The 27,789-nt window shown below is 47.1% G+C and overlaps 1 protein-coding gene and 1 long non-coding RNA gene across 4 annotated transcripts in view; one reads left to right on the forward strand and one right to left on the reverse strand.

Annotated features, from left to right (window-relative positions):
* LOC110500686 (uncharacterized) overlaps positions 1-14,990 on the forward strand; it is a 32,987-nt gene extending 17,997 nt beyond the window's left edge. For all 3 annotated transcript variants that reach the window (XM_090214781.1, XM_090214782.1, XM_021578185.3), the window contains exon 2: positions 5,745-14,990. In XM_090214781.1, coding sequence (XP_090070907.1) covers positions 5,745-11,490 — 5,746 coding nt within the window. In that variant the 3' untranslated portion in view covers positions 11,491-14,990. The remainder of the gene's footprint in view (positions 1-5,744) is intronic.
* A 5,481-nt stretch (positions 14,991-20,471) lies between these two features.
* LOC149973259 (uncharacterized) lies at positions 20,472-27,525 on the reverse strand. Its single transcript, XR_016490363.1, has 2 exons — positions 27,173-27,525; positions 20,472-21,170 (listed from the first exon to the last, which is right to left on the reverse strand). It is a non-coding gene; the product is annotated as an uncharacterized LOC149973259 (long non-coding RNA).
* Between the last annotated feature and the right edge of the window lie 264 nt (positions 27,526-27,789).

A 27,789-nucleotide genomic window follows, 5' to 3' on the forward strand; every position in this document is an offset into this window, starting at 1 on the left:
TGTATGGGAAATATGACCTACAATGCCACAGGGCTTTAGGGGTCAGAGGTCAGGAGTTATAGGGAGCCTCGTTGCTTAGCGCCAGTGGCAGTTGATGAATTTCCAGCCAACAGTTTTCTGTTTGACTTGTTGTTTGTATACTGGCTAGATTATGTCAATGGCATCCAATGGAAGACTTGAATACCCTGGCAATGTTGGTTTTGCGTACAATTTCCACTTAAACCATTCCAGTTGTCCAGTTCGGAAATGGAGATTTCAGCGTGCAATGTTAAGCATAAATCTCTCGTTGAAATGAATGACTTCCGCAGAAGTATGATTTGACCAGAGGTTTGAGTTATGTATGCATCTATAAAGTCAGGATTTGTCCCTTTGCTGGGTGATGCGCTCTAGTCGTACGGTTGAGAAATGACGAGAGCAGAAGACACATTTCCGTTGTTCGCTGTAACTGTGGACAATAAAGTTGTATTGTTTTACGCTGCACAAACCTAACTGACCTGCACTGTGTCTTCAGAGGGACTGTGTGCGAAATTTAAAATGGTTTTGGGGAAAATTACCCCAAAAAGGTCAGTGGGTGTTGTTTCCATTCTTTATTACAGGGGTCAGAATGATGATAATTATGTGCCGGGTTGAGAGCTAACGGACCATGGAGTGTGGCGTTTTAACATGGAGCAGGCTCGCTGGTGCGTGGAGTGGCATGCCAAATTGTAGCGATACCACAGATTACACTGAGGGGGAGGGGGGGCCATGTTGACACGCTGAGCAGGATCTGAAAGACAAGGAAACCATGAAATCTGGACCAGGAAGAGATGTGTTTGAAGTTACACTATCTACCCTTCCAACCCTCCTCTCTCCACCCTCCTCTCTCCACCCACCACTCCCCGACCCATACCATCATCCCTTCCTCCCCTTCTCTTCTCCTCCTCCTCCCTCTGCCCATCTGGCTGGCTCCTCCATGTTTTCTGGGCCGGGGGGTTATGGAGAGTTCAGTGTCTCTCCCTCTCTCTGTCTCCAACGACAGCCCCCTTTTCACGACCCAACTGGTGCCCCCCTTGCTGGCCGTTCCACACTGGGGAGAACCCAACCGACACCTTCCTATTTCCACAATCCCACTCCACTCGCTCACAGTGCGGAACGAGTAAACCCCCCCCCCCCCACACACTCCAATCCGGCCCCCCACATTTCCCCCCGTGTGCTGGCTGAAACCCACCCACCAGTCTCTTGCAGTAACTAGTCTATGGCTGGGCTGTACATATAATGGAGATGGGATCAGAGCCATTGCATACTAACTGATTAGGACTCTAGGTACTTTTAATAGTGGCATGGTCACTGTGACCCGAGTATAGCGTTGATGTTTTTCCTCTTGCTGACGTTGTGATTCTGCCTTGTGTTCATCTACATAGCTTAGTCAGTCATTTGTGCCACACAAGCCGTACTTGCACTTGCTGTTCTGTTTTTTTGTGTGTTTTTTTTCTCTTTTCAGCACCGTGGGTGAAAATAGATGTACAATCCTTCAGCGGACATGTTTGTTTGTGCGGAACACTGTGCTTCAGAAGGGCACTGTATTTGTGGGGGGCGAGGCTGGGTCCTTGGCACACTGAGGGTCAGATGCTTGCTTGCGTGTGAGGGGGGAGGGGGTGTATGCATGCGCGTGACTGTGTGTGGTACGTGATTGTGTTGTGTGTGTGTGTGTGTGTGTGTAAAGCTCCCCGTCACGCTTGGCCAGACCGTCGTTCAGGGCCTGTTTGTGGAGAGGCAGTTGTGTGCGTCACAGCGAGATGAAGAGAGAGAGGGCGGCAGACGCATTTTCCCATTTGCGGCGTAAACACCAGATGAAATCGTGACATTTTTTTGCCCTCACGCCGTCTCACGGTGTGTCCGCCTACGAGTAGCTGGCGTCTAAATGACATTTGTTTGTCATTTAGCAGACACTCTTATCCGGAGCAACTTGCTGTAGTGAATGCAGACATTTTTCGTACTGGTCCCTCATGGGAATCGAACCCACAGCTCTGGTTTTGCAAGCTCAATGCGCTACCAACTGAGCCACACGGGACTAATACCAAGTGACAGTGTGTTGTCAGAGCAGACTGCACAGTAAACATATCCACATATTTCTCAAGAAGACACATCTACTTTAAAGGGAGACTTCAGGATTTTGGCAATGAGGCCTTTTATCTACTTCCCCAGAGTCAGATGAACTTTTATGTCTCTATGTCCAGTATGAAGGAAGTTAAGCCGTGTAAGGACAGGATATGGTTTACTGGGCATGAGCACAACCCACCACATTTGTCATTTTAGTCCCGTCTGAATCTGCCATGTCAGTCATTACTTGGCATGTAGTTATTATTCCAGCCCTGAAAAATCCCTGTTTTTTGGCTGAACTCTCAGGTCCTCTGATAGTCCCGTGTGAATCGTCATCCCCGTGTTTTGGCTGAACTCCCAGGTCCTCTGATAGTCCCGTGTGAATCGTCATCCCCGTGTTTTGGCTGAACTCCCAGGTCCTCTGATAGTCCCGTGTGAATCGTCATCCCCGTGTTTTGGCTGAACTCCCAGGTCCTCTGATAGTCCCGTGTGAATCGTCATCCCCGTGTTTTGGCTGAACTCCCAGGTCCTCTGATAGTCCCGTGTGAATCGTCATCCCCGTTAAGCAGGTGCTGCACCCAGGTCCTCTGATAGTCCCGTGTGAATCGTCATCCCCGTGTTTTGGCTGAACTCCCAGGTCCTCTGATAGTCCCGTGTGAATCGTCATCCCCGTTAAGCAGGTGCTGCACCCAGGTCCTCTGATAGTCCCGTGTGAATCGTCATCCCCGTGTTTTGGCTGAACTCCCAGGTCCTCTGATAGTCCCGTGTGAATCGTCATCCCCGTTAAGCAGGTGCTGCACCCAGGTCCTCTGATAGTCCCGTGTGAATCGTCATCCCCGTGTTTTGGCTGAACTCCCAGGTCCTCTGATAGTCCCGTGTGAATCGTCATCCCCGTGTTTTGGCTGAACTCCCAGGTCCTCTGATAGTCCCGTGTGAATCGTCATCCCCGTTAAGCAGGTGCTGCACCCAGGTCCTCTGATAGTCCCGTGTGAATCGTCATCCCCGTTAAGCAGGTGCTGCACCCAGGTCCTCTGATAGTCCCGTGTGAATCGTCATCCCCGTTAAGCAGGTGCTGCACCCAGGTCCTCTGATAGTCCCGTGTGAATCGTCATCCCCGTGTTTTGGCTGAACTCCCAGGTCCTCTGATAGTCCCGTGTGAATCGTCATCCCCGTGTTTTGGCTGAACTCCCAGGTCCTCTGATAGTCCCGTGTGAATCGTCATCTCCGTTAAGCAGGTGCTGCACCCAGGTCCTCTGATAGTCCCGTGTGAATCGTCATCCCCGTGTTTTGGCTGAACTCCCAGGTCCTCTGATAGTCCCGTGTGAATCGTCATCCCCGTGTTTTGGCTGAACTCCCAGGTCCTCTGATAGTCCCGTGTGAATCGTCATCCCCGTGTTTTGGCTGAACTCCCAGGTCCTCTGATAGTCCCGTGTGAATCGTCATCCCCGTGTTTTGGCTGAACTCCCAGGTCCTCTGATAGTCCCGTGTGAATCGTCATCCCCGTGTTTTGGCTGAACTCCCAGGTCCTCTGATAGTCCCGTGTGAATCGTCATCCCCGTTAAGCAGGTGCTGCACCCAGGTTGGGGAAGAACACGGGACCAAATTGATGCGTGTAACAAAGTGCTATGCCCGTAGCCTACAGATGAAGGAACTGGTTTGTCACATATCAACTTTCCTGGTGCCGTACTTCTCTTTTTTTTAAAAAGATGAAGTGGACGATATTGTGCCAATGAGTTGATAAATTGCCAAATCTGTCAGGTCGTTTAAATGTCTGCGTAGGTTAGTTCATGGTTGTCATTGATATGGATTGTTATTCTGACTGTCTTTGACCTGAAGGTCATTAGGTCAACATTAGGTCATCCCTAGACATTTGAAATATCTTTACGACAAGAAGAGCCTCCAGGCTTCTGTCTTAACGGTCCATTTTGAATGAAGAAAAAAAAAAAGAAATACAGGGGCAGTCTGGGAAAACTAATTCCGTCCGTTTTGTGCTGGAGTAACCATTACACAACCGACATTGTATAGTAATACTAGTCCTGTGCGAATAGGGCTATAGAGGTAGGTTGCCAAAATAGTCACTGTGTTTGCCTGTATATCCAGGTAAATACTGAGCAAGTGGGATTAGCAGCGTAGTTGTGCGACTTTACTGTGTATTTCGTTGTGTATCATTTCAGTGTATGGGTGGCGTGTCCCTTTCCGCCTTTATATCCTCTTTCTTCAAATCTCCTCTTATTCTGTTCTGTAATTCAGTTCATTCCACCTGTACAGACTCTCTGTCTGTTGCGGATTGCGCCCCTGCTTCTCGCCATTGTTTTACGTATAGTTTTACACCCATGGCATCAGTAGTTTGTTTTTGTGGCTGTGGGTGCTTGCCGGTGCCTTTATTGTATATATGACTGCGTGCATTTCTGCCAATGGGGATGTGTTTGTGTCTGTCTGTCTGTGCGCTATCTGCCTTTCCGTCGGCCTGTGCTGTGTGTATGTGTGTTCCTGTTTCCAGCCTGGCCCTCTCTCTTCCTTTCTCTCCCTCTCTCTCTCTCCCTCTTCCCTCTGCAATAACAGTGCTGACCTAGTTTCTGCCTGTTCAGGGCTGCCTGTGGAATTTTACAGAGGCCTTTCTGCCTTGCTGCTTGAAAACACAAGCAGAAAAGCATGACTGTGGATTTTTATTTTTGTCGCATCATTAAGGCCTCAACATCCATCTCCCCAATCTGCAGACCCCACAGAACGGCCTGTGCTAAATAAGTAATTACAATAAAATTGCCTATTGCAGGCAAATCTGTGAGCTGGCGTGTATGAATAGATAGCAGGCAAGTGGATCTGCCGCAATCGCTGCTAGAATTAGAATGGAAATGGGAAGCGCCCCGTCGATCTTTGCTCGTCCTCTCGAGCTTAACTGCGACAGAACCGGATGCAGCGGGCGGAAAAACACCCCTCCTCCACTATCCTCCCTGCCTCTCTCCCTGGCTTCCACTTTCCTTCCCTCCCTCTCTCTCTCCCTCTGCCTTCACAAATAATGGTTAGAGTCATGGCCGGCAGTTTCTGACCACTACCAGGAATGGGCCAGCAGGCTGTGATGAGAATCACCCCCCTTTTCCCCCCACCGTGTCTGTTAAACGGGACCTATTTGTTTTAAGTCCACAGGGCTATGGGATGCAAGTCGACACTCTATTCCAAGGGAATCTTGATTAAATCTTGATTAAATCTGAACGCCTTCCAATTAGGTGACGTGAATGTTGTGACACAGCCAAGATGGATCCCTGGAACTTCTTTCCAGTCTCTGTGTGCTGAAATCTAAACCAGCATTACCACATATTCCTTCTTCTTCTCTCTTTCCCTGCTCTCGCCATTCCTTTTTGGATTTTAATATCAGCTGACGTTTGTTGCGCTCTTAAGCAACTTTAAGCATTTCCTTAGCATAATTTCCTTAGCATAATTTCCTTAGCATAATTTCCTTAGCATAATTTCCTTAGCATCGTTTCCTTAGCATCGTTTCCTTAGCATCGTTTCCTTAGCATCATGAAGGAATCTTTTTTGGATAGGAATGGGTATTTTCTTTCTTGTATAATACATTCAAATGTAGTGCTTATCCACAGCGACTTACAAAACTCGCATGCAGGGATCCATTCTAGCTGTAACACTCATCTCTTCTTGTCGTTTCGCAGGTTTTGGGGGCTGGTCATGGTGTCCTGGCTGGAGGTGTTGGACCCCCTCCACGCAGGCCTCTTCTTGCTACGCCTGAACGAGCAGCACCTGCCCGCCGGGCCCACCCTCTTCTGTGACGTCAACCTCATCGCCACCAGCGACGCCAAGTTGGCCGCCTGCTGCCAGTACTTCCGCCAGCTGCTGCTGTCGACGTCTTCCCCACCGCCTACGACTCCTGTATTAGGCAGCCACCACCCGCCGTCTACCCCCTCTTCCAGGCTCATCCAGGGGGCTGAGCTGGACCTGCCTAACCTCCAGTCCTGTGTGCTGTCCAACCTGCTTGACTTCATCTACTCCTCCCGTGTTGCCCGCAAGGGCTCCAAGGGGACCAGGCATCTGTCGGAGGCGGGCCTCAGCCTTAGAGTGCCCATCTTGACCAATCTGGTTGAGGAAGAAGAGGAGGCGGAACCAGGGCAGATGAAGGGTAAAAGCCGGCAGTGCCGAGGAGGGGAGGCCATGATGGAGGGGCTGATGAATGATGAGGCAGACGGCCCCGAGAACGCTAAGATCACCCTCAGCTTCCCCCTCAGTGCCGCCCTGCCCGCCGCCCTCACCGTTCACAACCACCGCCCCTCCTCAGCCACATCCTACCCCCGCCGCCGACACTCCTCCTCGGCCTCCAAGGCGTCCAACGAGGTGTCAGCATGGAAACTGGATGCCACCACCACAGACAAACGGCGGCCCTTTAACCCCCCCCAGCGGGACAGCTCCCCGTCCTCTTCCTCCGCCTCCTCTTCCCCTTCCTCCTCTTCCTCTCCTATGGATCTTACCGCACTGGTCAAAAAGGACATCAAATCCCCCCCACCTCTTTTCAAAGCCGGTCTGGACTCCCAGTTCCACAGGTTCCCCCCCAGGTCTTCCAATGGACCTTTAGGTGGTTACCCAGGGGAGGGTCACAGACTGACCAATGGCACGGCCTCACCCTCAAAGACTGCACAGATTCTGTTCAACCTGAGCACTGTGGCCTATCGGGGCCAGGGGGGGCGGGGCACAGACAGAAAGGAGAAAACAGGGAAAAAAGGAGGGAGGGTGGGCAGCCCCCAAGTTGGAACAAACCTACGTCCACCCAACCTCCACCTTTCTCCTCCTCTTCCTCACCCCTCTGAGTCTTTCACTCTTCCTCCTCACTCCTCCTCCACCCCCCCAGATGGCCCCGAGCCGGAGCTGATATGTGGGGTGTGCCACCGCCTCTTCAGCTCCGCCTTGTCTCTCACGGCCCACATGCGGCTGCACCGTGGCGGCCGGGCCCTCAGCTGCCAGCACTGTGGCAAAGCATTCATCCACAACAAGAGACTGCAGTCCCACGAGGCCTCCTGCACGCACGCTCTGAACCCGGCCCTCCCATCTAGCATCCCCCTTCTCCCCATCCTGGCCAAAGAGGAGCCCCTGGAGGAAGGGGAGGTTAGGGTGGAGGGAGGACAGATTGTGGGGGCAAGTGAAGAGGATATGAAGCCTGGGAAAGGGAAAAAAGGGCGAGGTCTCCTGGTTCGGCATGAAGGCGACGTGTCAGAGCTGGTGGGGGACGAGGACCACTTCGTCAAGGTGGTGGACGGCCATGTCATCTACTTCTGCTCGGTGTGCGAGCGCTCCTACATGACCCTGTCCAGCCTCAAGCGTCACTCCAACGTGCACTCGTGGCGCCGCAAGTATCCCTGCCACTTCTGTGACAAGGTGTTCGCCTTGGCCGAGTACCGCACCAAGCACGAGGTGTGGCACACGGGCGAGCGACGCTACCAGTGCATCTTCTGCTGGGAGGCCTTCGCAACGTACTACAACCTGAAGACCCACCAGAAGGCTTTCCACGGCATCAGCCCGGGCCTCATCTCCAGCGAAAAGACAGTCAACGGCGGTTACAAGCAGAAGGTCAACGCCCTCAAGTTCTACCGCCTGCTTCCTATGCGTTCCCAGAAGAGACCCTACAAGACCTACAGTGACTCCCTGGCCAACAGCCTGCTGCTGCCCCCGTCTGACCCCCCTGCCGTCCCCTTGCCTCAGCCCCTGGACTGCAGCCTGCCCGGCTCCCTGGACCTTCACAGCCTCATCAGTTGCTCTCTACCCAAGGGTGTGAAGCCTGACCCTGACAAGTTCCCTGCTGGCTTCCCCCTCTCAGTGGGCCTAGAGCAGGGAGAGATCCCCACACTGCCCCCCTCCCTAACAGGTATGGCCTTAGGGAGAGTAGCTGACAGAGAGACAGAGTCAGAGCAGGTAGATAGCTGTGGCAGCAGCTCCAAGGCATCCGTTCGTAACAAAGTCAAAACTCCAAAGGTCAGCGGTAACCCAGAGTTGGGTTTGTCTTCTGTCATCACGTACGGCCACTCCAAGCCCTCCGTCATAGTGCATGGCACAGCGGCGCCATCCGTCATTGTCCATAGCAACCAGGTCACCTCTGGGGCCGGGAAAGGCCCCCTGAGCAGTCCCTCCCCTGAAGCTAGCAACAGCCAGACACTCCCCAAGGTCAGTGCCAAGCCTGTTAAAATTCACAGGGAAAGTACAGAGAGCCATAGGAAGAGAGCTAAATTAGTGGATAGTTCAGATGCCACAGAGGAGGGGGAGAGGAGATCAGAAACAGGTCGGTCCCATCATAAGTCCCGCAAGGGGCACAGCAAGAGTGACAGCTCCTCAGCCAAACAGTCGTCCACAGGGTCAGAGGGCAAAGGGGCCGGGCCGCTGTGCCAGATCACGGTGCGGATAGGCGAGGAGGCCATGGTCAAACGCAGCATCTCCGAGACGGACCTCAAGAGGGACAGGAGCCCCCCTCCTTCCAGAGCCAAAAGGATGGACTCCTCCCCACATGACTCCAAGGAACCTCGCCACTCCCACCACCACCACCACAAACACCGCTCCCATCGCAGCTCTAGTGTCGAAGCTGAGGGGGAGAGAGGAGGAGATGGGGTGAGAGAAAATGGAGAGGGGGACAGCCGGAAGAAAAGCCCAAAAGCCACGGGCAAGGTCAGAGAGTACTACTTCCGCCAGGAGGTGCGCAAGCAGGGGCAGAGTGAGGATGATGAGGACAACCTCTGGAGGCCCTACTACTCATACAAGCCCAAGAGGAAGGCCCCTCATGCCCACAAAACAAAGAACTGGCAACGCAAACTCCACTACAAACGCTCCCTCCGGCTAATGAGGAGGGCAGAGAGACTCATGGACCATGTGAATAAGGAAGACCAAGAGAAGGAGGATGGAAAGATGGATGAGGTGGAGCAGGAAGTGGGGGAGGTGAAAGATCACATGGTGCAGGAGGAGGGAGAGGCACCTGAATCGTTCAGTACTTCCTCTATACCTTCAAAAGAGAAGGACAAAGAGGGGGAGGAAGAAATCGGGGAAGCCCACCTTAAGCTCGCTGATCCTCCCCTGGTCTCTCCCCAGCCCCCATTGTCTACCTCAGTCCCCCCTATGGACACAAAACGCCGGCCCTGGTCCGATGGAAGTGCGTCGGAGTGCGATACGTGTGGCCGCTGGTTCTCCAGTTCCAGGAAGCGGGATAAACACGAGCTTAGCCACCTGCTAGAGTTTGTGTGCCTCCTCTGTAGGGCCCCCTTCCCTTCCAGGGACCAACTAGAGGACCACCAGAGAGCCCAGCACCCCAAAGCCCCCAACCCCTCGTCTGTGCCATCCCGAGCGGGGTGTCAGTCACGAGATGAGGGCATGGAGACAGAGACGGAGTTAACAGAGGTAGACAGGGCGAGAGAGAGGGCTATACTAGGGAAGGGAAGTCCAAGTTGCCTAAGCAGAAGGTCATTGGCGAGACACACCTGTCCGCAGTGCCATAAGGTGTGCAAGACATCCTCAGCGCTAAACCGCCACGTGAGGCGCCACGAGTTAAGCAGCTCCCCGGAGAGAGAAAAGGAGGAGACGCAGACAGAGTCAAAAACAGCAGCAGCAGCAGAGACAACAGTTAGCACTGTTAGCAAAGACGTAGACACCACGAGTGACCATGTTCCCATTGTTCACTCTGTCCCCGTTATCAGCTACCCTATCCCAGAGACACAGCATAGTAGCGAGGCCATAGAGCCGCTGCAGTGCGCAAGCCAGCCTAGCGAGGTGAAAGCAGAGCACCAAACTCCAACACTGTGCAGCGGCCCTGAACTCAAAGAACTTAATGAACTCACAACTCCCATTCCTGACAGAGAGCCCAGTCCTCAGATTATTCAGCCCCCTCCAGAGATCCCCACAGCCGACCGGCCGACACCATCTCCCTCCCTCTGCTACTCCTCGGCACTCCAGGGTGTGCTGGTCATGAGCAGCGGAGCTGAATGTCTGGACTACCGGACCCCCAGGAAGAGGAGTCTGGAGGGGCAGAACCACAGGAGGACCAGCCCTGCACCTGTCACTTCTCCAAATATGGCCCCGACCTTGCAGATGAGAATCAGCCATACTGCTGCTCCTCTGTCCGTTGCCATGACAACAGTGCCCCTCCAAGGGGTCTGTGGTGTGAAGCAGGAGGGTGATATTGTGGGGAAAGGACAGAGGGAGGGATGTGGGATGGGCCTCCTCCATCATGCTGGTTTTAAGAACTCACCAGTGGCCCAAGATCTCAGGGTCCCACCCTTGTCCAGGAGCCCCAGTCCCAACCAAGCACAAGACCTGACCATGTCCTCGATTCTAGCCAGGGAGAGGGAGGTGGAGAGGGAAAGGCAGAGAGAATGGGAGAGGGAGATGAAGAGAGAGCTGGAAAGGGAACAGGATATGGAGAGAGAGTTGGAAAGGGGGAGGCAGAGGGAAAGGGATATGGACAGAGAGCTAGAAAGGAGGAAGCAGAGGGAGAGGGAGATGGAGAGAGAGCTAGGAAGGAGGAAGCAGAGGGAGAGGGAGATGGACAGAGAGCTGGGAAGGGAGAGGCAGAGAGAAAGGGAGATGGAGAGGGCTCAGCAGTCAAGGGGAGCATCACTACAGGAGCAGCCCAGAGACATGGAGGGGACCCTCCTGGTACCCAAAGAGGAGCCGATTAGTCCCGCACCGTCCCCGATACACACACCAATTCAAACTGCTATTAACAGCCCACCCTTGCAGAGGCGGCCCTCCAAGTTTCCCAGCCACTTCCCCACTGCTATGGACCTGCTGATGCAGGCCAACCAACAGGTTGCCCAGTCCCTGCGTGGCACACAGGGTCTCCAGAGGTTTCAGTTGCCCCCTGGGTCGGTCAGTGGCAGCGACCGCCCTTCTGCCCATGCCCTGTTGCTCCCCCGGGACCCCCCACCGTCCGAGGAAGAGCCCCTGGACCACTCCCCAACGCCATCGAGAGACCCTCACAGAGGGGAGGTCACTGCCAGGGGATACCCCATGCAGGACTACCCGCTGCCCCTCATCGTCCAGGGTGGCTACCGCTCTGGCAAGAAGCAGGAGGACAACCTGCTCATGTCCTACCCGACGGGGCCTCTCGCCTTCGGGCCGCTGGGGAAGATGGTGCCTACCGGGGATCTTGCCAAACTGCCGTTCTACCCCGACCCCTACCACCTGCTTTACGGGCCGCAGCTGCTGGCCTACCCCTACAACCTGGCCACCCTGCCCATGGCTCTGAACATGATGGCCCCCGGGGGGGAGAAGGTGGAGCCGTTGCCCTTCCTCCCTGCCCTCTTCAACTACGCTGCTGCAGCTGGTCCCTACGCTGGCATGGCGCCACACCACCTAGTGGGGAACCCCAGCCTCTACAACAGCAGTGGCGGCAGCAGCAAGAAACAGCGGGACAACAGCAACGGAAAGTTGTAGAAGGTGTATATAGAAATGACATCTGAGGAATATTTCAAAGCGGACGACCAGTCCCTGTAGTGGAGAAGGAAGGGTGCCATCGGCTCCTTTGTAGTGCGTACACTTGCACAGTCCCCTGCCTCTCTTTTGTAAAGTAGCGATCAGAGCCAAAGCGTTGAATCAGGAGGAGGGATGATGGGAAGTGGGGGAGTGAAGTAAGAGGAGGAGAGAAAAAAGACAGATCCATCATTCCCCTCTCCTTTCCTCTGGCTCGCCCCATTCACCTCTGGTTTCTGTTCTCACGTCTTTCAGTAGTAATAGTTCTAGAGCTTGATTAATTGTCCTCTCAAACTTGTTACGACAATATCTATAATATAAGAATAACAACAGCTAACAGGGTGTGTTTTGCGAATCATTTGTTTCGGTCCGCTTCCCATTCTGTTGACCGCATATAAATACAGGGGAGGCCTTGTTTTAGGGACAGAAGGGATCAGCCAAAATGGACATAATTCGACATGGTGGGAGTCGGAGCATTAAATTACACTGTGTGAGTGTGTGATATGTGTGATTGCTTTAGTAAACTTGTGCTCCAAGTGTCTGTGAGAGCTTTATATGAACAGGTAACATGCACAGTATGTAGGAATTCTGTTTGTGAACGCTGAGGTGGGATTCTGCTTGTTTGGCGTGGATGTGTGTGTGGATGTGTGTGAGTGGCTGTATGGCTGCCATCTGAGTGCTGATCGTTCCATGGGGTTCTGAGGCGTTAGCAACATTCTAACACTAGATGGACTAGGCATTATAGGTCAGTGCATAGAAGCATTAGAAGGAATTCCTCTATTTCCCGTTCACAAAGCAGCAACTCTAGCGAACCTTTTGCCTGGAGTAGAATCTGTATTTGTGTCAATTGCCGATCTTGTGAGCTTATGTTACCTCCAGTAACCATAGTGGCCAGATGACTTTCAGTCCAGGTCACTAACCTAAGACCATAGTGGCCAGATGACTTTCAGTCCGGGTCACTAACCTAAGACCATAGTGGCCAGATGACTTTCAGTCCGGGTCACTAACCTAAGACCATAGTGGCCAGATGACTTTCAGTCCGGGTCACTAACCTAAGACCATAGTGGCCAGATGACTTTCAGTCCGGGTCACTAACCTAAGACCATAGAGTGGCCAGATGACTTTCAGTCCAGGTCTGCTTCGAGGTTCATGTTAGTTTTTACCTTGTGCATAACAACTGGAAAACATTCCTAGAAAAAGGGAGGGAAGACTTGACACTTGTAGCTGTTATGCACATGTACTGTAGCTGGCCACTGGGTGACAATCATAGGCTAGTGTAGACCATACACTTCCAGTTGTCCTTGTACTCATCTCATTTTTTCCAAGGATTGAAAATAATAAAACAAGAATCAGTCAACCTTTTTATTCTTGTGGCCTTTTCCCTCCCCCTGATGCCCCCTGGTGTCCACCAAAGACCCACTCCATTTGCTAGGCCGTGTTGAAGAGAGGGAGTGTACAAGGAAATACATAGAGATGGAATCAGGGCAGGGCAATTTCTGTGATCCTAAGAGAGAGATTAAAAGAGAAACACAGAGGCCAGGGCGCACCTAGGCCAGTACCCTCAACGGCGCTTCCTACATCTTGATGTCGAATCAAAAAGACCCCTCCCCCTCCACTGAAAGGAGATAGAAAAGGACAAGGCGAATGGAGTCGGAAGACGCAGTAAGATCACGCCACACTGAGGTCTGCTTGTCTCAGACAGCTTTTTGTGTTCCAATAGCTCCTCTCCTCCCTCCCTCCTTCTGCGCTCTGGGGTAGAGAAGCGAGAGGTGACGTAATCGTCTCCCACAGAGCTGGTGTTGAAGGGCCGGGCTTAGCAGCATCCACTGTGCCGCTCTGAGTTTCCCAGAATCCTGTGGGTCTTTTTCCTGTCCTGAGTCTTTCTCTGTGTGATTTATGTGTTACACTACATTTTTGGATTTGTTTAACTTTTTCTACCCCCTTTAGCTAGCGAGACAAAAGTGGATTCAGCAAAAGGGGGTTTGAGTACACTTATAAATATGAATGTAATTTTAGTCAAGAGGTTATTGAAGTACAAAATGCATTAAAGGTAGATGGATTTCAGTTTTTCTGACTTGAAAAATAACATGTGTAAAGAGTCGTTATGAAGTCTGGTATGCATATATACTGTACAGTCCTAGGAACGTCAAGAAACTTGGGTTCTGTATCCACTAAAGCATGAGCAACACTCGCTTCCTAACAGTTTATATCCTCCTAGGTATCCAAAATCACTCACTTTCTCTTCCCCATAACTTTGTTTCTTTTTCCTTCCACATCCTGTCCTTTTCCCCATTATCTCAGCTCTCAATCTCGGTTTTGTCTCGGTTGTATTTGTTCCGGAGTATAACCCCCTCAAAAAGAGCAGCTGCCACGTTTATTTCTCAGAATCAGTGTGGGAGCTGTCCAATTATCCCCCTTCCTCCCCAAACAAACACACACTTTACACCACCTCTTTGAAGTGTGTAATGGGTATGTGTGTATGATGCCACCGCTGTGCTGTTCGTTTCGGGCAGGAGGACGAAAACACAGCGTGACCAACCGCAGGGGCTTGCGGCCTCCACTTGGGTGTGGTTACAAGCCTTTTGTGCGTCTCGTGTGTGTGTGTGTGTGTGTGCGCATTTCTCTCTGTGTGTGTGTGTGTATGTGTGTGTCTGTGAAAAAGGAAAACCAAAACAAATCTGCTTCTATGCAGCATATCCCTCGGGGTATTGGGACCTCCTGTATTTTTTATGTTGCCTTTTTCAGTGGTTTTGTTCCAGAGCCCCACCTCCCTACCCAGCTGTAAAGACTCTCTCCATACTATACCTATCGAAGGCCATTTCACTATATGGACATATTTGTGTTTTGTAAAAAAACATTTCTTATGCCATAGTTTTGCCATCATGGCAATCAATCATTGACCAAACGCCTGCAAATAGACATAAAGAGTGAATTCTGGTGATGAAATACACATTTACAGTATGTTTAGTAAGTTCAAATGAATTGTGCCTCCGCTTTGATATATTGAAACGTAGCTGTATTGAAATGGTGAGGATCTTCCAGATTTCAGACAAGGTGCCTTTTTATGGCATAAGAAATGTAAATGGTATATGGCTGAATTGATCAAAATGGCAAATAACTTGAAGAAAAACCATGTGGTTTAGAGTGCTATGAAGCTGGTCATAGTTCTAGGGGTGTGGCTAAACAGTTTGGTATTGTGTATGTTTAGGTAAATACTGTGCCATAGTTTTTAGAGTCCACAAATACGTTACCGTTTTCTTTCTTCTTCAAATATATCAAATGTTTTACTGTTGCCTGATAACGTTGTCTCTGGATTTGATACAAAGGCTTGTAGCCACAGCTTTCCCAAAGTCTCTTGTTTGTTTACTTCCTTGTTTCTTTAACTTGTTCCTCTTGTTCTCCTCTCTCCTCTTCGCTACAATCAAACAAATAAAGTATTAACCTGATGACCCAACAGAAAGAAAGTCTCATGTCTGATTTGAACATCTGCACTGAGATAAAAAACGATTTGCCCTATTATTTTAATCACTGTATAACGTGTTCCTCAACATTCTTTGTTCTCCACAAGGTACTGTGGTACTGGTTGGTACTGTGGTACTGGTTGGTACTGTGTTTGTTGAAGCAAATTCAAAGTACATAACAATAACAATAGCATAACAATAGCTGGTGTTGTACTACACCACCAAGAAATACAGTTAGCTGTTACTGATGTACTACACCACCAAGCAATACAGTTAGCTGTTACTGTTGTTGTACTACACCACCAAGCAATACAGTTAGCTGTTACTGTTGTACTACACCACCAAGTAATACAGTTAGCTGTTAATGTTGTACTACACCACCAAGTAATACAGTTAGCTGTTACTGTTGTTGTACTACACCACCAAGCAATACAGTTAGCTGTTACTGTTGTTGTACTACACCACCAAGCAATACAGTTAGCTGTTAATGTTGTACTACACCACCAAGTAATACAGTTAGCTGTTACTGTTGTTGTACTACACCACCAAGCAATACAGTTAGCTGTTACTGTTGTTGTACTACACCACCAAGCAATACAGTTAGCTGTTACTGTTGTTGGACTACACCACCAAGTAATACAGTTAGCTGTTATTTTTGTACTACACCACCAAGCAATGCAGTTAGCTGTTACTGTTGTACTACACCACCAAACAATACAGTTAGCTGTTACTTTTGTACTACACCACCAAGCAATACAGTTAGCTGTTACTGTTGTTGTACTACATCACCAAGCAATACAGTTAGCTGTTACTGTTGTTGTACTACACCACCAAGTAATACAGTTAGCTGTTACTGTTGTTGTACTACACCACCAAGCAATACAGTTAGCTGTTACTGTTGTACTACCCCACCAAGCAATACAGTTAGCTGTTACTCTTGTTGTACTACACCACAAAGCAATACAGTTAGCTGTTACTGTTGTTGTACTACACCACCAAGCAATACAGTTAGCTGTTGCTGTTGTTGTACTACACCACCAAGCAATACAGTTAGCTGTTGCTGTTGTACTACAAAACCAAGCAACACAGTTAGCTGTTACTGTTGTACTACACCACCAAGTAATACAGTTAGATGTTACTGTTGTACTACACCACCAAGCAATACAGTTAGCTGTTGCACAACACCACCAAGTAATACAGTTAGATGTTACTGTTGTACTACACCACCAAGCAATACAGCTAGCTATTGCTGTTGTACTACACCACCAAGCAACACAGCTAGCTGTTGCTGTTGTACTACACCACCAAGTAATACAGTTAGCTGTTACTGTTGTTGTACTACACCACCAAGCAATACAGTTAGCTGTTACTGTTGTACTACACCACCAAGTAATACAGTTAGCTGTTACTGTTGTACTACACCACCAAACAATACAGTTAGCTGTTCCTGTTGTTGTACTACATCACCAAGCAATACAGTTAGCTGTTACTGTTGTACTACACCACCAAGTAATACAGTTAGCTGTTACTGTTGTACTACACCACCAAGCAATACAGTTAGCTGTTGCTGTTGTTGTACTACACCACCAAGCAATACAGTTAGCTGTTACTTTTGTACTACACCACCAAGCAATACAGTTAGCTGTTACTGTTGTTGTACTACATCACCAAGCAATACAGTTAGCTGTTACTGTTGTACTACACCACCAAGCAATACAGTTAGCTGTTACTGTTGTTGTACTACACCACCAAGCAATACAGTTAGCTGTTACTGTTGTACTACACCACCAAGCAATACAGTTAGCTGTTACTGTTGTTGTACTACACCACCAAGCAATACAGTTAGCTGTTACTGTTGTACTACACCACCAAGCAATACAGTTAGCTGTTACTCTTGATGTACTACACCACCAAGCAATACAGTTAGCTGTTACTGTTGTTGTACTACACCACCAAGCAATACAGTTAGCTGTTACTGTTGTACTACACCACCAAGCAATACAGTTAGCTGTTACTCTTGATGTACTACACCACCAAGCAATACAGTTAGCTGTTACTGTTGTTGTACTACATCACCAAGCAATACAGTTAGCTGTTACTGTTGTACTACACCACCAAGCAATACAGTTAGCTGTTACTGTTGTTGTACTACACCACCAAGCAATACAGTTAGCTGTTACTGTTGTTGTACTACATCACCAAGCAATACAGTTAGCTGTTACTGTTGTTGTACTACACCACCAAGTAATACAGTTAGCTGTTACTGTTGTTGTACTACACCACCAAGCAATACAGTTAGCTGTTACTGTTGTACTACACCACCAAGCAATACAGTTAGCTGTTACTCTTGATGTACTACACCACCAAGCAATACAGTTAGCTGTTACTGTTGTTGTACTACACCACCAAGCAATACAGTTAGCTGTTACTGTTGTACTACACCACCAAGTAATACAGTTAGCTGTTACTGTTGTACTACACCACCAAGTAATACAGTTAGCTGTTACTGTTGTACTACACCACCAAGCAATACAGTTAGCTGTTGCTGTTGTTGTACTACACCACCAAGCAATACAGTTAGCGGTTACGGTTGTACTACACCACCAAGCAATACAGTTAGCTGTTGCACAACACCACCAAGCAATACAGTTAGCTGTTACTGTTGTTGTACTACACCACCAAGCAATACAGTTAGCTGTTACTGTTGTACTACACCACCAAGCAATACAGTTAGCTGTTACTGTTGTACTACACCACCAGGCAATACAGTTAGCTGTTACTGTTGTACTACACCACCAAGCAAAACAGTTAGCTGTTACTGTTGTTGTACTACACCACCAAGCAATACAGTTAGCTGTTACTGTTGTTGTACTACACCACCAAGTAATACAGTTAGCTGTTACTGTTGTTGTACTACACCACCAAGCAATACAGTTAGCTGTTACTGTTGTACTACACCACCAAGCAATACAGTTAGCTGTTACTGTTGTTGTACTACACCACCAAGCAATACAGTTAGCTGTTACTGTTGTTGTACTACACCACCAAGTAATACAGTTAGCTGTTACTGTTGTTGTACTACACCACCAAGCAATACAGTTAGCTGTTACTGTTGTACTACCCCACCAAGCAATACAGTTAGCTGTTACTCTTGTTGTACTACACCACAAAGCAATACAGTTAGCTGTTACTGTTGTTGTACTACACCACCAAGCAATACAGTTAGCTGTTGCTGTTGTTGTACTACACCACCAAGCAATACAGTTAGCTGTTGCTGTTGTACTACAAAACCAAGCAACACAGTTAGCTGTTACTGTTGTACTACACCACCAAGTAATACAGTTAGATGTTACTGTTGTACTACACCACCAAGCAATACAGTTAGCTGTTGCACAACACCACCAAGTAATACAGTTAGATGTTACTGTTGTACTACACCACCAAGCAATACAGCTAGCTATTGCTGTTGTACTACACCACCAAGCAACACAGCTAGCTGTTGCTGTTGTACTACACCACCAAGTAATACAGTTAGCTGTTACTGTTGTTGTACTACACCACCAAGCAATACAGTTAGCTGTTACTGTTGTACTACACCACCAAGTAATACAGTTAGCTGTTACTGTTGTACTACACCACCAAACAATACAGTTAGCTGTTACTTTTGTACTACACCACCAAGCAATACAGTTAGCTGTTACTGTTGTACTACACCACCAAGCAATACAGTTAGCTGTTCCTGTTGTTGTACTACATCACCAAGCAATACAGTTAGCTGTTACTGTTGTACTACACCACCAAGTAATACAGTTAGCTGTTACTGTTGTACTACACCACCAAGCAATACAGTTAGCTGTTGCTGTTGTTGTACTACACCACCAAGCAATACAGTTAGCTGTTACTGTTGTTGTACTACACCACCAAGCAATACAGTTAGCTGTTGCACAACACCACCAAGCAATACAGTTAGCTGTTGCACAACACCACCAAGCAATACAGTTAGCTGTTACTGTTGTTGTACTACACCACCAAGCAATACAGTTAGCTGTTACTGTTGTACTACACCACCAAGCAATACAGTTAGCTGTTACTGTTGTACTACACCACCAGGCAATACAGTTAGCTGTTACTGTTGTACTACACCACCAAGCAAAACAGTTAGCTGTTACTGTTGTTGTACTACACCACCAAGCAATACAGTTAGCTGTTACTGTTGTTGTACTACACCACCAAGTAATACAGTTAGCTGTTACTGTTGTTGTACTACACCACCAAGCAATACAGTTAGCTGTTACTGTTGTACTACACCACCAAGCAATACAGTTAGCTGTTACTGTTGTTGTACTACACCACCAAGCAATACAGTTAGCTGTTACTGTTGTTGTACTACACCACCAAGTAATACAGTTAGCTGTTACTGTTGTTGTACTACACCACCAAGCAATACAGTTAGCTGTTACTGTTGTACTACCCCACCAAGCAATACAGTTAGCTGTTACTCTTGTTGTACTACACCACAAAGCAATACAGTTAGCTGTTACTGTTGTTGTACTACACCACCAAGCAATACAGTTAGCTGTTGCTGTTGTTGTACTACACCACCAAGCAATACAGTTAGCTGTTGCTGTTGTACTACAAAACCAAGCAACACAGTTAGCTGTTACTGTTGTACTACACCACCAAGTAATACAGTTAGATGTTACTGTTGTACTACACCACCAAGCAATACAGTTAGCTGTTGCACAACACCACCAAGTAATACAGTTAGATGTTACTGTTGTACTACACCACCAAGCAATACAGCTAGCTATTGCTGTTGTACTACACCACCAAGCAACACAGCTAGCTGTTGCTGTTGTACTACACCACCAAGTAATACAGTTAGCTGTTACTGTTGTTGTACTACACCACCAAGCAATACAGTTAGCTGTTACTGTTGTACTACACCACCAAGTAATACAGTTAGCTGTTACTGTTGTACTACACCACCAAACAATACAGTTAGCTGTTACTTTTGTACTACACCACCAAGCAATACAGTTAGCTGTTACTGTTGTACTACACCACCAAGCAATACAGTTAGCTGTTCCTGTTGTTGTACTACATCACCAAGCAATACAGTTAGCTGTTACTGTTGTACTACACCACCAAGTAATACAGTTAGCTGTTACTGTTGTACTACACCACCAAGCAATACAGTTAGCTGTTACTGTTGTTGTACTACACCACCAAGCAATACAGTTAGCTGTTGCACAACACCACCAAGCAATACAGTTAGCTGTTGCTGTTGTACTACACCACCAAGCAACACAGTTAGCTGTTACTGTTGTACTACACCACCAAGTAATACAGTTAGATGTTACTGTTGTACTACACCACCAAGCAATACATCTAGCTGTTGCTGTTGTACTACACCACCAAGTAATACAGTTAGCTGTTACTGTTGTTGTACTACACCACCAAGCAATACAGTTAGCTGTTAAATCAAATCAAATCAAATTTTATTTGTCACATACACATGGTTAGCAGATGTTAATGCGAGTGTAGCGAAATGCTTGTGCTTCTAGTTCCGACAATGCAGTAATAACAAGTAATCTAACTAACAATTCCAAAACTACTGTCTTGTACACAGTGTAAGGGGATAAAGAATATGTACATAAGGATATATGAATGAGTGATGGTACAGAGCAGCATAGGCAAGATACAGTAGATGGTATCGAGTACAGTATATACATATGAGATGAGTATGTAAACAAAGTGGCATAGTTAAAGTGGCCAGTGATACATGTATTACATAAGAATACAGTCGATGATATAGATTACAGTATATACGTATGCATATGAGATGAATAATGTAGGGTAAGTAACATTATATAAGGTAGCATTGTTTAAAGTGGCTAGTGATATATTTACATCATTTCCCATCAATTCCCATTATTAAAGTGGCTGGAGTTGAGTCAGTGTCAGTGTGTTGGCAGCAGCCACTCAATGTTAGTGGTGTCTGTTTAACAGTCTGATGGCCTTGAGATAGAAGCTGTTTTTCAGTCTCTCGGTCCCAGCTTTGATGCACCTGTACTGACCTCGCCTTCTGGATGATAGCGGGGTGAACAGGCAGTGACTCGGGTGGTTGATGTCCTTGATGATCTTTATGGCCTTCCTGTAACATCGGGTGGTGTAGGTGTCCTGGAGGGCAGGTAGTTTACTGTTACTGTTGTACTACACCACCAAGTAATACAGTTAGCTGTTACTGTTGTTGTACTACACCACCAAGCAATACAGTTAGCTGTTACTGTTGTTGTACTACACCACCAAGCAATACAGTTAGCTGTTACTGTTGTTGTACTACACCACCAAGCAATACAGTTAGCTGTTGCTGTTGTTGTACTACACCACCAAGCAATACAGTTAGCAGTTACGGTTGTACTACACCACCAAGCAATACAGTTAGCTGTTACTGTTGTACTACACCACCAAGCAATACAGTTAGCTGTTACTGTTGTTGTACTACACCACCAAGCAATACAGTTAGCTGTTACTGTTGTTGTACTACACCACCAAGCAATACAGTTAGCTGTTACTGTTGTTGTACTACACCACCAAGCAATACAGTTAGCTGTTGCTGTTGTACTACACCACCAAGCAATACAGTTAGATGTTACTGTTGTACTACACCACCAAGCAATACAGCTAGTTGTTGCTGTTGTACTACACCACCAAGCAATACAGTTAGCTGTTACTGTTGTACTACACCACCAAGTAATACAGTTAGCTGTTACTGTTGTTGTACTACACCACCAAGCAATACAGTTAGCTGTTACTGTTGTACTACACCACCAAGTAATACAGTTAGCTGTTACTGTTGTACTACACCACCAAGCAATACAGTTAGCTGTTGCTGTTGTACTACACCACCAAGCAATACAGTTAGCTGTTACTGTTGTACTACACCACCAAGTAATACAGTTAGCTGTTACTGTTGTTGTACTACACCACCAAGCAATACAGTTAGCTGTTACTGTTGTTGTACTACACCACCAAGTAATACAGTTAGCTGTTAATGTTGTACTACACCACCAAGTAATACAGTTAGCTGTTACTGTTGTACTACACCACCAAGCAATACAGTTAGCTGTTGCTGTTGTACTACACCACCAAGCAATACAGTTAGCTGTTACTGTTGTACTACACCACCAAGCAATACAGCTAGCTGTTGCTGTTGTACTACACCACCAAGCAATACAGTTAGCTGTTACTGTTGTACTACACCACCAAGTAATACAGTTAGCTGTTACTGTTGTACTACACCACCAAGCAATACAGTTAGCTGTTACTGTTGTTGTACTACACCACCAAGCAATACAGCTAGCTGTTGCTGTTGTACTACACCACCAAGTAATACAGTTAGCTGTTACTGTTGTACTACACCACCAAGAAATACAGTTAGTGGTTGCTGTTGTACTACACCACCAAGCAATACAGCTAGATGTTACTGTTGTACTACACCACCAAGCAATACAGCTAGCTGTTACTGTTGTACTACACCACCAAGCAATACAGTTAGCTGTTGCTGTTGTACTACACCACCAAGTAATACAGTTAGCTGTTACTGTTGTACTACACCACCAAGCAATACAGCTAGCTGTTACTGTTGTACTACACCACCAAGCAATACAGCTAGCTGTTACTGTTGTACTACACCACCAAGCAATACAGTTGGCTGTTACTGTTGTGTTTGTTGTACTACACCACCAAGCAATACAGTTAGCTGTTACTGTTGTTGTACTACACCACCAAGCAATACAGTTAGCTGTTACTGTTGTACTACACGACCAAACAATACAGTTAGCTGTTACTGTTGTACTACACCACCAAGCAATACAGTTAGCTGTTACTGTTGTACTACATCACCAAGTAATACAGTTAGCTGGTACTGTTGTTGCACTACACCACCAAGTAATACAGTTAGCTGTTACTGTTGTACTACACCACCAAGTAATACAGTTAGCTGTTACTGTTGTTGTACTACACCACCAAGCAATACAGTTAGCTGTTACTGTTATACTACACCACCAAGCAATACAGTTAGATGTTACTGTTGCTGTACTACACCAACAAGCAATACAGTTAGCTGTTACTGTTGCACTACACCACCAAGTAATACAGTTAGCTGTTACTGTTGTACTACACCACCAAGGAATACAGTTAGCTGTTACTGTTGTACTACACCACCAAGTAATACAGTTAGCTGTTACTGTTGTACTACACCACCAAGTAATACAGTTAGCTGTTACTGTTGTACCACACCACCAAGTAATACAGTTAGCTGTTACACTTGTGTGTGTGTGTGTGTGTGTGGGGGGGGGGCATACTAAATCAACATATGCATGGCTTTTCACCCTTAAACCTAATCATAATTATACATCGTTTTTCACTAAATGCAGTTATTTGGTTAAAACTGGGAAAGGATAGGGTTATTAGGAGGTAGTTAGTGAAAGGATAGGGTTATTAGGAGGTAGTTAGTGAAAGGATAGGGTTATTAGGAGGTAGTTAGTGAAATAATAGGGTTATTAGGAGTACGTTCGTGAAAGGATAGGGTTATTAGGAGGTAGTTAGTGAAAGGATAGGGTTATTAGGAGGTAGTTAGTGAAAAGATATGGTTATTAGGAGGTAGTTAGTGAAAGGATATGGTTATTAAGAGGTAGTTAGTGAAAGGATGGGGTTATTAGGAGGTAGTTAGTGAAAGGATAGGGTTATTAGGAGGTAGTTAGTGAAAGGATAGGGTTATTAGGAGGTAGTTAGTGAAAGGATAGGGTTATTAGGAGGTAGTTAGTGAAAGGATATGGTTATTAAGAGGTGGTTAGTGAAAGGATGGGGTTATTAGGAGGTAGTTAGTGAAAGGATAGGGTTATTAGGAGGTAGTTAGTGAAAGGATATGGTTATTAGGAGGTAGTTAGTGAAAGGATAGGGTTATTACGAGGTAGTGAAAGGTTTTGTTTGAGGTCGGAAGTGATTTCCAAGACCAATGTCCATTTCCGAGAACATGTAACTTTTTGAAACCCCTCTTAAGAGTGACACACAGTGGCACAAGAAGGTACTGCAAGATTATATCCCTGTAACGTAAAACCGTTGAACTCTTCTCCAGTTAACTCTGTGGAATCCAGGTTGTCTGGTTATTAAAGGAGCTTTCCAGTAATACGCTGACGGGAAAAATGTTAATCAGGGCATTTGACTTGTACTGCAGGAGTAGAACAGTGCTGATCTGGAAGTGGTCTCAACTGCCAATCACTAAAGCAATTTACAGATTTATTTTTAGGTGCACTAAAGAAGTAATCTCATATTTTGCAAAAACTTGGGGATGTCAAACAGAGCAAGATGTCGGGACACTGTGACGTAAAACCAATCAGACTAAATATTTTGACTCCTTCGTCTGGTGATAGCTTTCCCGTTGCAGGGCATTTGATTTTATTTAACTAGGCAAGTCAGTTAAGAACAAATTCTTATTTTCAATGACAGCCTAGGAACAGTGGGTTAACTGCCTGTTCAGGGGCAGAACGACAGATTTGTACCTTGTCAGGGTTTGAACTTGCAACCTTCCAGTTACCAGTCCAACGCTCTAACCACTAGGCTACCTTGGCATGAGAGGACTACTCTTGTCAGCATCATCGTACCCTTCCTGGAAGCGGAGTGTGTCCTCAGATGACCATACAGGAATGCTGCCAAGACAGCAGCGTAAAGACACCCCAACACACTTAGCCACTGCTCTCTCAGCCAACAGTCAAGGTCTCAGTAGAACTGGTAAACAACCATCAGTCGACACTGACGTCTGTTTGACCATAGATAGAGAGGTAGTGATGGATCACATCGATCAGTTGCGATCTCATTATCAGTTGAGAAAAATCATGCCAGGATCTCTTGTTCTGTAAGAGAACATTCCGTATTGAAAAGTTGGTCTCGGATGGCCTATGAGCTCATCAATACTTTGTCCTGGTTTTCTCTGTCACTGACACTTCCTCTTTCCCCCTCTTGTCTTTTTTATCAGTCTCTCGCTTTATTTTCACTGGTTTTCTGTGTTTCCCCTTGCACTTTCCCTCTCTCTCATCTACAAACAGTTACATTTGACATTTGAGCAATTTAGCAGACACTCTTATCCAGAGTGACTTAAAGTTAGACATAAACAAGCAACAAATACTCCTAGGAATCAATAGCCACTGCATATGTACACTAAATTACCAAACGTATGTGGACACCTCCTTGTGGAACATCTCATTCCAAAATCCTGGGCATGAATATGGAGTTGGTCCCCCCTTTGCTGCTATAACAGACTCCACTCTTCTGGGAAGGTTTTCCATGAGATGTTGGAACATTGCTGCGGGGACTTTCTTCCATTCAGCCACAAGAGCATAAGTGGGGTTGGGCAATGATGTTGGGCAATTACGCCTGGCTCGCAGTCCAATTCATCACAAAGGTGTTCACTGGGGTTGAGGTCAGGGCTCTGTGCAGGCCAGTCAAGTTATTCCACACCGATCTCAACAAACCATTTCTATATGGACCTCGCTTTGTGCACGGGGGCAATGTCATGCTGAAATAAGAAAGGGCCTTCCCCAAACTGTTTTCACAATGTTGGAAGCACAGAATTGTCTAGAATGTCATTGTATGCTGTAGCCTTAAGATTTCTCTTCAGTGGAACTGTTGGACTGCCAGATGGTGAAGTGTGATTAATCCCTCCAGAGAACACGTTTCCACTGCTCCAGAGTCCCAATGGCGTTGAGCTTTACACCACTCCAGCCAATGCTTGGTGATCTTGTGTGCGGCTGCTTGGCCATGGGAGGCTTGTGTGCGGCTGCTCGGCCATGGAAACCCATTTCATGAAGCTCTCAGTTAACAGTTCTTTGCTGAAGTTGCTTTCAGTGGCAGTTTGGAATTTGGTAGTTAGTGTTGCAAACGAGGACAGACTATTTTTACGCACTACACACTTCAGCACTCGGTGGTCCCGTTCTGTGAGTTTGTGTGCCCTACCACACAAACTAGACGTTTCCCCTTCACAATAACAGCGGTTACAGTTGACCGGGGCAGCTCTAGCAGTGCAGAAATGTGAAGAACTGACTGGTTGGAAAGGTGGCATCCTATAACAGTGCCAAGTTGAAAGTCACTGAGCTCTTCAGCAAGGCCATTCATTCTACTGCCAATGTTTGTCTATGGAGATTGCATGGCAGTATGCTCGATTTTATACTTTTGTATGTATAGTGTATTTGCCCTATGGTCTCTTTGAAGCACAGAAGGTTGGTGCCATCTTAATTGGGGAGGATGGGCTCGTGGTAATGGCTGGAGTAAAATGCTGGAATGGTATCAAATACATTAAACACACGGTTTCCATGTGTTTGATTCCATTCCATTTGCTCCATTCCAGCCATTATTATGAGCCGTCCTCCCCTTAGCAGCCTCCACTGCTTTGAAGGTAGGATTCTGGCGGGCTCACGTAGCTCTGGCTCACTTCAAGTCAGGCGTCAGAGTGTTACGGTAGATCACTAGCCCCACCACTACTACCACAGGGTTAGTTCAGAGTGAGTGGAATGGATCAACTACTGTGTGGTTCTGGATACTGGTAGGGTGGCTCGTTGAAGATGATGTCAAGTGGACTGCTGCTGGGTTTATGTCTCACTTTTCTGGGATTGGAAGCTGAGGGACAAGGGAACGAATGCGGAAAGGTGCGTAAAAATTATCTCACAACTGAAAATGTACAGGTTTCAAATGAGGTCCAAGGTGTTTTTCTCATGATATTCCTTTTCTAGGTTCATTATCATTGGATTTGGGAAAATATACAATATTGGTTGTAGTGTTGCCTTTACTGTAATCTCTTGTGGGCAGACTATATAAACGAAACATCTGACCAAATTACGCATGATTTTACTTCTGGGCTAACTGAGATTACCTTTACTGTAATACAGAGAAACTGAATGGCGCAGTGAAAGAGACTTTGCTCAGTAGTCTGTGGGTGTCACGTTTGTCGTAACGATGAGACCAAGGCGCAGCAACACACATACCATCCTCGTCACACCCTGATCTAACCAAAATAATAAAGAAAACCAAGATAACTAAGGTCAGGGCGTGACAGTACCCCCCCCAAAGGTGTGGACTCCCGGCCGCAAACCTAAACCTATATGGGAGGGTCTGGGTGGGCATCTAACCTCTGTGGCGTCTCTGGTTCTGGACGCCGCCCCCCTTCTTTAGCCTGAGTCCGTCTTGTAGCACTGATCCGTGGATCATCGTTGGAGGCTCTGGACTGCAGATCCTCGCCGTAGGCCCCGGGCTGGGGACCCTCGTTGCGTGTTTTCGCCGTTCCTCCCGTGCTATCTCCACCTGCCTCTATGGTAGGCGATCCTCTCCTGCCAGTATTTCCTCCCACGTCCAGGATCCTTTACCGTCCAGTATTTCGTCCCATGTTCATGCTTTCTGCTCCATCAAACGCTGCTCCTCCTTTTCACGCTGCTTGGACCTTTTATGGTGGGTTGTTCTGTCACGTTCGTCGTAACGATGAGACCTAGGCGCAGCGTGATAAGTGTACATAACTCCTTTAATAAAAGAGAGAACACTGAACAAAACTATACAAAACAACTAAATGAACCGTGAAGCTACGTACAGTGCCTTGCGAAAGTATTCGGCCCCCTTGAACTTTGCGACCTTTTGCCACATTTCAGGCTTCAAACATAAAGATATAAAACTGTATTTTTTTGTGAAGAATCAACAACAAGTGGGACACAATCATGAAGTGGAACGACATTTATTGGATATTTCAAACTTTTTT

This window comes from Oncorhynchus mykiss, chromosome 21 (genome assembly GCF_057628025.1).
Source record: "Oncorhynchus mykiss isolate SJ-2025 chromosome 21, ASM5762802v1, whole genome shotgun sequence".
NCBI classification, from domain to species: Eukaryota; Metazoa; Chordata; class Actinopteri; order Salmoniformes; family Salmonidae; genus Oncorhynchus; species Oncorhynchus mykiss.